Source organism: Emydura macquarii, unplaced genomic scaffold, assembly GCF_026122565.2.
Source record: "Emydura macquarii macquarii isolate MOO-44397 ecotype Brisbane River unplaced genomic scaffold, CSIRO-AGI_Emac_v2 contig_3603, whole genome shotgun sequence".
NCBI classification, from domain to species: domain Eukaryota; kingdom Metazoa; phylum Chordata; order Testudines; family Chelidae; genus Emydura; species Emydura macquarii.
This window is the reverse complement of record NW_027133740.1, coordinates 1,856,222-1,869,155: the sequence shown is the minus strand read 5'-3', so window position 1 is coordinate 1,869,155 and position 12,934 is coordinate 1,856,222. Positions and strand designations below refer to the sequence as shown.

General features: G+C 40.2%; 1 protein-coding gene across 3 annotated transcripts in view; it reads left to right on the top strand.

Moving 5' to 3' along the window:
• ATP11B (ATPase phospholipid transporting 11B (putative)) overlaps positions 1–12,934 on the top strand; it is a 109,947-nt gene that overhangs the window by 65,908 nt on the left and 31,105 nt on the right. For all 3 annotated transcript variants that reach the window (XM_067536610.1, XM_067536609.1, XM_067536611.1), the window contains exons 21-24: positions 1,150–1,252; positions 3,710–3,855; positions 5,271–5,330; positions 7,217–7,344. In XM_067536610.1, the coding sequence (XP_067392711.1) occupies positions 1,150–1,252; positions 3,710–3,855; positions 5,271–5,330; positions 7,217–7,344 (437 nt within the window). The remainder of the gene's footprint in view (positions 1–1,149; positions 1,253–3,709; positions 3,856–5,270; positions 5,331–7,216; positions 7,345–12,934) is intronic.

The following is a 12,934-nucleotide window of genomic DNA, read 5'->3' as shown; positions in this document are numbered from 1 at the left end:
CTTAAATCTACACACACCTCCAGATAAGAGTTTTCTCCATAACCATAAGCTTGTAACAGTATTATGAAGGTATTTAAATTTTAGATTATTCCTTGGTTGAATTTTCAATTTTCCCTTTGTTCAGTAGGTATGTGTTGTCTGCATTCATCCTAGTTGATTTGTAGGTCTTTTATGTGATAAAATACCCATTTTATAGTAGGTGTGTTTTTATATTGTAGTTTTTTAATTGGTAGCCTGTGAAATAGTATGGGAAAATTGTGGTATACTTTTTTTCCCTACTTATTGGAATCAAATTTTTCTTGATGCTATTTGGGATGATTTATATCATGTAATTCAGCTCCAGGGTACAGTTTTGTTTTTTCCTGTCTGAACTGTCTTTTCTTATACTTGAAGTATTTTAACATTCAAACTTTTTTGGTTTGTCTATATTATGCATACGCTGCATGATCTGATGGATGAATGAGTCTGGTTTTATAGTCTCCAAGAAACCTTTAAAGAGAGTTAAGTCTGTAGGTATCCTTTGAAGTTACTATTTATCTGGTTATTCCCACTCTCTTCTTGCATGAGAAGTGAATTCAATATTTTGGTTAGAATTAAAAGAGCTTATGGTTATGTGGGGAGATGCTGTGTAATAGCTAAGAGGCATATGTAATGCTGATTTTGGGTTACGTCCACCTTCAGTAAAAGGTACGATGGCAGCTTGGGTAGGCCTGCTTTGGCTAGCTTTATTCTAGATAGCACAGCTAAATATAGCAGTGAAGATGTGAAAGCACAGACTCCAGGGAAGGCTAGCAACACAAGTGTGTACTCAGACCTCCAAGCAGCTTGTACAGCCCGTGCTGAAGCCCATGTCGCCATGTCTTCGCTGCTAGATTAAAGCTGGTGTAGGTATACTTACCCAAGCTGTATTCACATGTTGGATTAAAGTGTAGTCATACCCTAAGAGTTGTACACAATAGCAAGAGGCTTTTCTAATAGAGCTATGAATTTGTTTTACGTACGTGACATGCTGGAGATATTTTTATCCAAAATTGCATATCCATGGGGTTCACTGGTGGTTGCATTTATTTACAGGTAAGTAAGATGCTCAGGAATTAGTGATAGATTTATAACCTGAAAATCTAATTGTAAAAATCCCCCCTTTTTCAGGTAGTACGACTGTTAAAAACATCTCCAGAGAAACCTATAACATTAGCTATTGGTGATGGTGCTAATGATGTAAGCATGATACAAGAAGCGCATGTTGGCATAGGTAACTGACCTTTTTTCATAATTTTCACTTAATATAAATATTTAAACTTTTGTTCTTAATAAAGCATTATACTGTATATAGAATTAGTCTGTAGTTGTATTTTTAAACTGCTGAACTTTGAACATTTTTACACCTGAAAATGACCGTACATCAATCTTACAATTATTTTTAAACACACTTGCAGTTGCATGTTATATGTCAGAATCTTAGTGGAATCTAAATGGAAGAGCATTCCATTCTGAAGACAATATCTTAAATACCAACAGATAAAGAAAAGAAGAGTAACTTGAGAAGAATGAACATCTTATTTTTGGAGTCACTTCTGCAACTCATTCACTTTCATTCTAGATCATTCTGTTGTATTCTGCATGAATATGAAAGTTTTGGTTTTGCCATTTAAAAAGAACTGTAACAAGCCTTTATCCATTTTTTATCTGGAACTCTTTTGTAAGGCATCCTTCAGGAAGCAAAACCCCATTCCTTGAGTATCTTGGTCTGTACCTCATTTTTCTTTCTTTCCTCATTTTATTCCCAAACTAACAAAATCTAACAAACCTTCTTCACTAGGAGTTTTACTTGAGGATTCTTTTCTAATCCTTTTTTGAAAGGTGCCACTGGGACTTCCATTATCTGTTTCCATTAAGAGCAGTATCTGTTCAAAATCAGTGTGGATTAATAGAGGTTTGCATTCCAGATATAATAGTTTTGCTCTTCCTTCTGCTGTTGCAACACATGAGCTGGTAACCCCAGAATTTTTAAATTCCTGCTTTCTGTTTTATTTCCTAGTTGTTTGTTTCCTTCTCTGAAGCACCCAAGGAATTGTCCCTAAGGCACTAAATTACCAAAGCAGTTTTAAAAATAGAAAAGATTGTCTTCAACAGATTCTCAGAGGTGCTCAGCTCCCATAAGTGGGGCCAGATATGCGAGCTGAACTCTTGAATTTTAAAATTTAGGCACTAAGTTAAGTAGCCAGATTTTCAAAATTTCATTTTGATATCCATATAGGATCTGTTGGATGTTGGGGCCTCTAGACCATACTCCACCCCACACCTCCGTATCCAGTGCAGAATTATTCTTTGCTGAGTCTAGCTTTAAATGTCTCTAAGAAAGAGGCATTCACTCTTTCTCTTGAAAGTCTGTTACCGATCCACAGTTAAATATTGTAGATTTCACTGTTTAGATTTTTTTTTCCTGGTATCTATCTTAAATATTCTTTTCCTTAACTTCTATCCTTTTTTTCTGGGATGAAAGTGGGTTATGACACACTTGCCACTTTTCATTCAGTTAATCTTTTCATGTAAATAAATTCCACTGGGCCCTTTAGGATCATTGTAACAATACTACCCTAAAAGTAACTGTGGAAGGAATTGTGATAAGGCCTTGAATGTCCTGATGAGCACCTAGTAGCGACTCTTTCTGTGACAAGTGAAGAGCACAGGACGGTCTGCTTGAGAAATATACCAAGTAAATAGCAGATTGTCTTTTATTGTGATATAGTACATAGTTAGTTCACATAAAAATGATATAAGGAAAATAAACGATGTACACTAGTCCATGTTCCATTTGCAATTTACAATCAGTTACATATTAACATTTAAATGCATTTTGTGTCAGAGTTTGTAAATCTGACATGAATCTCAACAAAATAGGCCAATATACTTAAGCATGTAGCCCAAGATTTTCCCAGGCTTTCATGTGTCCAATTTTCAGTAAGTTCTAAGCACCTACCTTCTGATAATGGGCTCTTTAAGATATGTCAAGTTGGGCACTCAAAAATGGAGGCATGCAAAATCAGTGGGTTTTTTTTTTTTTTTTTTAAATCTTGAGCTGCCTTACGCTCAATGGATTATTCAAGCTATTTTACATTCTCTGTACACCAGTATACTAATCACAGTAGCTTTTTTAAACAAATTTATACTTAAATGTTCCAGATTCATGTGTTAGCTAGCTTATATTGTCCGTCATATTATGACTTTAATTGCTACAGTGAGGAGTATAGAGCTGTTTGATTTCAATCGGGCTTTGTGCAAATAATTTTGGCAATGATACTTTTTACAATCTGTTTTTAGAAAAAAGCATCTCTCTAAAACAGGGCATAATAGGTAAATTCAAGGACTGATGGTGGATTTGCACATTATTTTAAGTGAAAGGTTTTTGTGGTTCTGTATGCTTTATTGTTGCTGTATGATCCCTTACATCTTTTCTTTGCTATAAACTGTCATTTAGGTATAAATACAGTAATATTTTGGTCTAACTGATCCAGAAGCTTTGTTTTAAGCTAATTCTCCAATTGTCAGATGTGTTACCTCCTGTTGATATCAATAGCCACTGAAGTCTTTAAAATGTAAAAGTGTATAGAAGATAAACTGTCCCTTTCAAATGTGTATTTTAATAAATTTGCTTTTTCTGCAGCATTAATTCCAATTTTCTTTATATTTTATGTCCCAAATATTACAGGAATCATGGGTAAAGAAGGAAGGCAAGCTGTAAGAAACAGTGACTATGCAATAGCAAGGTTTAAATTCCTCTCCAAGTTACTTTTTGTTCATGGCCACTTTTACTATATTAGGATAGCAACCCTTGTACAGTACTTTTTTTATAAGGTAAGTCTATTCAATCTGCCAATGAAGTTCAGTAGAACTAAGGATTCTTTTTCCTAGCATGAAATGTATTTCAGACTTAATTCTTGCAGTTAAATCACCAGAGTATTAGATATCTCCAAACTAGGAGTGTTTTTGGCTATTGATGTACAACAAAGCACACCCCAAATAAGAAACCCATTTGCTTCAGAATTCATGTGGCCATGAATACTGCCACCTGGAAGTATCTTTTAACATGGCAGCAGAGTTCACGTAGGCCAGTGTGCAACTATTGTTACTCTGTTAAGGTCACACTACCAACTTGAAATCCAAGTAAATTTTTAAAATCAGTTAAAAGTTGTCTTGAGTACCCTGACCTCAGTTCCTCTGCCAGTTTTTGTCATCTGTAGTCACTTTTTCCTTTTTTTTCCCCCCCCTCTTGCTATGTGAAAGTTCCACACAAACAATACACTGACTATAGAGGGGTAAAAGTGAAAATAACTATACACAAAGTGCTGTTAAATGCACAAGTGAACAAGCTGGGGTGGAAATAGAGATTTTTTTTCTCAGATCTTTCTATCAGGGTTTGTCTACACACAGTTTTTGTACTGCTATACTGATCTCTGTTTAGCAACCTGTATCATAGAATCATAGAAATATAGGGACCTCAAGAAGCCATCAAGTCCAACCCTCTGTGCTGAGACAGGACCAAGAAAATCTAGAACATCCCTGTCAAGCGCTGGTCCAAGCTATTCTTAAAAATCTCCAGTGATGCAGATTCCACAACCTCCCTTGGAAACCTATTCAAGAGCTTAACTACCCTTCGGGTTAGAAAGGGGTTTTTTCCTGATATTTAACCTAAATCTCCCTTGCTGCAGATTAAACCCATCACTACTTGTCCTACCTTAAATGGATATGGACAACAGTTGATCACAGTCCTCTTTATAACAGCCCTTAGCATATTTGAAGGGTGTTACCCATCAGTCTTCCCATCTCATCAGTCTCCCATCAGTCTTCTTTTCTCAGGAGTAAACATGCCCAGTTTTTTTAACATTTCCTTATGGACTGTGTTTTCTAAACCTTTTTTCATATAGTTAAAGCAATACAACCCCTCAGTCTGGACACAGTTATCCCAATAGGAAAGGTGTTTATTTTGGTGTAAATTATTCTCATAAATTTATGGAATCTTAGGTGACACTTGTAAGAATAGTAGATAAACTAAATTTTAAGATGATTATGATTAAGTTGAACCTCCATGCAAAAACAGGATCTGGTGCAGAGTGAAGCTTCTTACTTTGCTTTACAAGGTGAAACTGTGGAATGTTTTACCCACTCTCAGTATTCATGCCAGCTTCATACAAGTCATTTATATTAGGGCTGAGTGCGGGGGGCATATGCATTATAGGACTAAAATACCCTTTCCTTTTTGTGTTTTTCAGAATGTGTGCTTTATTACACCACAATTTTTATATCAGTTCTTTTGTTTGTTTTCACAACAAGTAAGTATTGGATGTCTAATTTCTTTGTATATGGGAGGGGATGTTAAATGTCAAAAGAAATAGGAAGGAAAGCAGTAAATTCACCTCCTCTTCTTTAAAAAGAAAAATGATTGTTAACACTTGCTTCATTATTGGTGATAAATTTCATGTCTTATTGTCAGTGACTTTATAAAAGTAAGAGAAGAATCCACTTTTATGGATTTGAAACTGGAAACTTTCTGCAGAAACTTCGGTGTAGGGTTCGGCAGCTGAGTACTAATTATTCTTTGTAAATTGCATATTCTTCCACCTGTGGCTTTATTCTCTTTCAGGAATGCAAAAAATATATTAAATTATATGTTTTTATTTCTTTATTAAATATGACTGCTGTTCTTTTAAAATAATCAGCCACCTATTTCTTAATATGGGACTTTAAAAAAAGTTTTCTCTTCAGAAAAGTATCTGCTGTGTGACATCTACTTTTCCACAATAACTTTATGAATCAGTAGTGCAATTTCATGGATACTTTAGTTTTCTCTTCCACCTTCCAAGTTTGTCACCTTTAAAATGAATTGCTGAGCTTGTTTTTCCCATATTTAAAGAGAACATAATTATGGAGGGAATAACATTTTCACTTTTGCCAGCCCACTTTCTCTGACCAAACCATCTTTTTTAGACTTATTTTGAGGGCATTTGTAACTGTTTGTAGTGTCTTTCTCACACATCGGACAAATCGGCTTCTGCTATAGAAATGATTGACTTCAAGTGGACAACAAATTGAAGTATTACCATAAAAATAGCCAGTGTCCATTTTAATATTCATGTTCAGTAAAAAGCAAGGTGGTTATCAAGAGCAAATCTAAATAGTTCATTACATCAGTGAGTTATTATTCCCCACTCCAATTAAGTCACTTCTGCTTATTTGTCAGAAATTATTGTATATAGCTATACAAAGTTTATAAACTTTGGGGATCTGAGCTTTTAAAACTCTAGGCCATGCAGATTTTATCTGATGAGAAAGTGAGCTTGAGGACAGTGCGGAGCAGAATTAGGTGCTAATGGCTGAAGGTCAGAAAATTGGACCAGTGAAGGAGGTCTCATTTTCTTCTCTGCAACACCTCTGATGTCAGTTACTGCACAGATAGCAGCTTTTATTGTTAACATTATAAGTAGCCTTTTTAAAAATGTAATGGTTTACTTTATGCACCATGGCTTGTTTAGGTAATAAATATTTCATTTTTACATTTAAATTTCTCTGCTTTTATTGCTTTGATTAGATTGGCTTTCAAAGATACTCAAACAATCCAATCAATCATGTTACAAAACAAAGCTTATGGGAGAACACACTTTATTTTTTCTGGAATCAAAAGAGAGCGAAAAAGCTCTCTAGCTCTCTCTTGGAAATATAAATCCTATTCTGAAATCACCATCCCATAGTTTCCTGAAGATTAAGGGCAGGTCTACACTAAATTTACAATCGGTATATCACTAAGGGATGCAGTTATACCAACCCAACCCGGTGGAGACAGCACTATGTCAATGAGAAGGCTTCTCCCATCAACATAGCTACCACCTCTCATGGAGGTGGATTAACTACACTGACGGGAAAAGCTTTTCCATCAGCGTAGTACCATTTTCAGTATGGATCACAAATGTCCAAACTAGAATTTACATGGATTTTAAATTCTTTAGGGCAGAGGATTTGTCTTTTTGTTCTGTTTGCACAGTGCCTATTACAATAGTCCTGAAGGGAATTCCTAAGCACTACAGTAATATCAGTGCAAATTTGCATGAGATTAGGTGGACTTTCTGCTGCTGTTGCTTTTTTATATCTATTTTTAAACGTGTCACTGTTTCCATTTTTGTATTTAAAAACTCAAACTAATTGAATGTATTTCCATTTACAGACACTCTATGACAGTGTGTACCTGACTTTATACAACATTTGTTTCACTTCTCTGCCTGTTCTCATGTACAGTCTTTTTGAACAGCATGTTCATCCTCATGTGTTACAGAGCAAGCCAACACTCTATCGGTATGCATACCCTTTGTAGTTAAATGTGGATGTACTAGAATGTCAGCAGTAAAACTTGCTAATAAAGTAAAATAAAGTGGTGTCTTCTATAGTTATATCTTTGTGCTGAAATTACTGCATTTGCTTAGATTCCCCAGTATTTATATAACGTATTAACAACCTTCAGAAGAAAAACTTGTAAAAATGAGGTTTCCGATCTTAAAGTTTAGTTTTCAAAAATATTTTTGTGATTCGAGAGCCAGATCTGTTACATCAACCCCATGTTAAGATTTGAAAAAATGAGTTCTTCTTTGAGTGATGGTCTCTATTGTATTCCACTGAGGATTTATAAATGGACACCATGCACCCAGAGCTGGAGAATTTGAAAGTAGTAGTGTCCATTGGTCTGTGCATGCACCTTTGCTTCGCCTCATGGTTTCATTTCATATGATAAAGGGCGGAGCGGACCAGCCATGTTTCCAGTTTCTTCATTGCTGCATGGTCCAAGTCAGAGCAAGTAGTGTTCTCATGCATGATACACCTTAAAAAGTGAAGAGTTGTATATAGTTAGTTTTTCTTGTAGTATTTGCTGTTTTTAATGTTTTAATATAGTTTAGCTTTTTAGTAGTATTTGAAGTAGAACTGAGACTTTGGGGGAAATCTGTTTACTGCTCCCACCCCACCCCCCACTCCTGTACCCATGCGCAGGTACTGGACTATTCTGAAGACACCAAGATTTAAAATCTGCGCCTCCTGCCCACATTCTTTCTCAATCAGCAGCAAACATCAACACTGCCTCTATTGCTTGGGAGAAGCCCATATTTCATCTAGATGCAGTATATGCCAGTCCTTCCCAAGCCGTTCCCAAAAAGACTGGGCTCTCAACCTTAAGAAGCAGCTCATGGAAGTCACCATGAGGCCTCTGTCAGACCCAAGCCAGGGAAGACCCCATGTACATCAGCCTGAGACAAACAAGAGGGTGCTTCTGGCTACGGAGATCATGTCCATCTCCGGTGGTATCATCACGATGGATCCTGTGTCGGGGCCTAGTTGGGAGGTAAGGAATCATGCACATAAGCATGGCAAACCGAAGAAGTGTGATACACCTTCCACGAGTTCCAGACATGGAGAGGCAGTGCACTCCAGGACACACAAGTATGACAAAAAAACGCACAAACCAGTGGATTTGCCGGTATAGGGTACTGCACACGCACACCATCAGTGTCAGCCTCCCTTAAGACAAGGAATCCTTTGATTCTAGGGGAGTCCTCTGCTCTGGCACCAGTTCCAACTACAGAATGAGTACTATTAATGCCAGGGAGATTGGAAAAAGGGCCAGAGCCACATGAACTGTTTGCCCTGGGACAACTGAGATCTCCCCTCCTTCCACTACCATCCATATCTAGGGAAGCTAGATCTCCCACCCAGGACATATTGCAGTCAAGACGCTTCATCACATCTTACAATGGTTTACATGCTTCCACCCACTCCAAAGGTACCGCCATTGGAACTGTAATCCAAGTTTTCGTCCTCATAGGATTTGGATGGAGCATAGTGGCTGCCCAATCCCAGCGCCACTGCGAGTACCCAGAAAGACCATTGTCATCGTAGCATTACCCCCCTCGCCAACCGCAGAGGAGCCACTGGTTTCCCTTGCCCTAGGCCCTCAGCAGTACCCGCCAGATCTGTCCTGCTGGCACTATTGGGGATCTTGGCCTCAATACCTAACCTTGGAATCCGACCATTCTTCAAGGGAAACTTCATCTCGATCCCCATCTAGAGCACACTCAAGGAGACACACCGAACTGGTTATGGAGGAAGAACCGCTCACTCTGGTTCTGACAGTGCCACCAGAGCAAGAGCATTTTCCATCATTCTCTCTAGATGCTGCAATGACTTCGGCTTCCCCCTCACCTCCAAATGACTTTCAACTGTTCCAAGATCTCCTGCAAAGGGTGGTATACGAATTTCATATCCCCTGGAAGAAGTACAAGACAAGCATCATCAGCTCCTGGACATCCTTCATTCCAGTACTGAGTAGGGTTGCTCTACCAATCAACAATGCCATTTTTCAGCTAGCTGGAAGAGTTTGGCAAACCCCAGCCGCATGTAAGCCTATCCCCAACAGGGCAGAAAAGAAATATCATGTACCAGCTAAGGGGTCTGTGTTTTTGTCACACCTCCCACCCAGTTCCCTCTTGGTACAAGCAGCAACTGAACAGTCCCGTCAGCAACACCCGCGCTCCACCCCAGCTGATAAGTAGGGCAAATGATTGTACTATCTTGGACATAAGTCTTCTTTTCAGCTAGCCTCCAGTTCCGGATTTCAAACTAGCAAGCCTTGTTAGCCGAATATGACTTCCTAAACTATGGCAAACTGGAGGTCTTCACTGAAAAGTTGCTGCAACAAGATCAAGCTCAGTTCCACTCTATCCTGGAGGAAGGGAAACTGGTACAGCACTTCCATTGGCTGTAGATGCCGCAAACACCTCATTCACTAGATGGCTACGGGCATTGTCCTGGGGAAGGGAAATTCTACTGCCTGCCCACCTACACCTACACAACAGTTCAGGACTTCCCAGTTTTTCCATCAAAGGCTATATGAACCACCACACAAATGCCAGAAGACCCTATGATTCTGCCCTCCAGGGCACCTTCTCAGCCTTCATCCTCACACATACAACCCTCTTAGAAGGGAGATTTCTGAGGACCACTAGAGAGCCGTCATTCACCATGCTTACCGCCATACAGCCACCCCACTCTCTTTGGAAGCTATCTAGCACTCTTTCTACCAGCTAGGAATGCAGTAAAAACTGACAAGTGCATGCTAGATGTTATCTACTATGACTATAAGATTGAGTTCATCATGCTACCTCATCCACAACTCCCGCCTCAATCCCTCCTCAGGGACCACTCAGGACAGCATTCTCACCCTAGAGGTAAACTCATTACTACAAAGAGGAGTGATAGAGCAGGTTCCTCCAAACTATCAAGGGGGCGGTTCTATTCAACTTACTTCCTGATATCCAAAAAGAAGGGTGGGTGGAGACCAATCCTGGATCTCCGTTGTCTTAATTGCTTCCTCTGGAAACCCAAGTTTCGTATGATCACGTTAGCAGTCATCATACTATCACTAGAGGAAGGCATAGAGTTCTCAATATGCAGGACACCTATTTTCACATAGACATCCAACCCATGGATGATTCTTGAGGTTCACGGTGGGCCCTTAGCACTTTCAATACAGAGTCCTGCCATTTGGACTCATCACTGCTCTCTGGGTCTCCACCAAAGTTTTTTCTGCAGCCCAGCTCAGGCATTATGGTGTCCTTGTGTCTCCCTATCTCGACAACTGGCTCCTAGCAGCATGATCCAGAGATGAAGCTCAGATCTCAACCTCCATGTTCTTTCCTCCTCAGGAGTCAGAGTCAGTGCTGAAAAATCACAGTTCCTATATTTCATAGGGGCCTCCATCAATTCAGGTACAGCATTAGCTTACCTACCAAGGCACAGATTCCAGACTCTTCAAGAACTCATCGCCCAAATAGTCAACAGTCCATCTGCTCAAGGCAGAATTTGGTTATTCCTCCTTGACCACATGGCAACTTGCATGTTCATGACTGCCTTTGCTCACCTCCACCTCCGCTGCTTCCAGATTTGGCTCCAGAGAGTTTACCTGCCTGCACAACACGCTATGGTCCTTCTGCTGACAGTCTCTTCCTCTTCCCTCCCGTGGTGGACAGATCTGTGACATGTCTGTGTGGGGATTCCCTTCCTCCCATCTCTCTTGGACAGGACGGTCATCACAGATGCATCTCTTGTAGCATGGGGAGCACACATGGGAGACCACATGACACAAGGCAGATGAACTCCTCGGGAATCGTTGATGTACATTAACATTCTGGAACTTGTTCTGGAACATTCTGGAAGCAGTGCGGAGATTATATCAAGCTTTTCTCCCATTCATCCACTCCCTTCATGTTTTCATTATGTCAGAGAACACCACCCCCATTTATTACATCAACAAACAAGGGGGCACAAAATTGACTTCTCTGTGTGCAGAGGCAGTCAGTCTTTGGACTTGCTGCATTGCCCACAAAATCCTGTTATCGGCATCCTCCCTGGACTCAGAACATGTTTGTGGACTCTTCTCAGTAGATTTGTGGCCACTCTTGAGTGGGAACTCCATGACATTATAGTAAGTGACCATCTTCAAGCAGTGGGGGACTCCAACAAAAGATCTCTTTGCCTCACACGCCAATCACAAATGCAACACATACCGCACCAGGGGTATCAGTCACCGCTTTCAGGGTGATGCTGTAATATCCGCAGGTCAGACCAGATCAACTGCACTTACCCCCGCTACAGTTCCTTCCACAAGTACTCCCCAAGATCAGGTGGGAAAAAGCCACAGTCATCCTGATCACCCCATTCTGACCAAGACAGTTCTCGTTTTCCAACCTTCTCCTCATGTCAGCCCATTCCCATGAGATGCAAACACAAAACAATAGCAGGATCAGACATCCTGATCCACAGACGCCTCACCTCAGAGTGTGGTATTTGGATGGGCATCTTCTGTAGAATGAGAATGCTCGTTGGAAGTGCAAGATAGCCTATCGAGCAATAGGAAAGAGTCCAAAGGCATTCCTACTGGGCCAAGTGGAAATGCTTTGCCTCCTGAGCCACAGAAGGGGCTTTCCCCAGAGGAAATGGAGATTCCTCTTCTTTTGGATTGCTTCCTGTCCTCAAAGATGTTGGGGCTCATCCTAAAGTCACTCAAGGTCCACATTGCAGGAAACAGCACCTTCCACTCTTCTGTGGAAGGACACTCTGTATTTACATATACGTGGACTACTAGCTTTTGGAAAGGCTTCCTCAGAACTTTTCCACCTGCACAACCTATTGCTCTCTAATGGGATCTCAACGTCGTTCTATCGGCACTGATGAAACAACCATTTGAGCTACTGGCTTCATGCGCTACATCCCTTCTTTCCGTGAAAGTCACTTTTCTTGTGGCTATTGCTTTAGCCAGAAGGGTAGGGGAACTTGGGACCCTGATGGTGGACCCCCGTCCCTTCACTACTTTCCATAAAGACAAAGTCTCCCTGCACCTACATCCTAAGTTTCTACCAAAGGTCATCTGTCTCATCTCAACCAATTCATCCACTTAACCACTTTCTTCCTAAAACTTCATGCCTCAGAAGACGAATGATGACTTCACTCCCTTGATGTCAGCTGGGCCTGGCCTTCTGCCTGCAGAGAGGACAAGATCAATCAGTCTCCTAGGTTGTTTATTGCAATAGCAGAGAGAATTAAGGGGCAAGCAGTTACCACACAGAAAATCTCCAAATGGATTTCTGGGTGCATTACACTATGCCGTGGTGCAGAACACTGCAACAGATGCCTCATTCAGCGTGGCTGTCCTCTGTACCTCCGCTCAAGCATTCCATCTTTATCCTCACACCTGCCTCCAAATTAGGTACTGCTTGTTAATTACCTTCAGTGGAATACAATAGGGACCATCATTTGAAGAAGAAGAGTTTACTTACCTGTAATTGGAGGATCTTCTGTATTCCACTTCCTGCCCTCCTTCCCCTCTGCTGTGGTTCTGTTG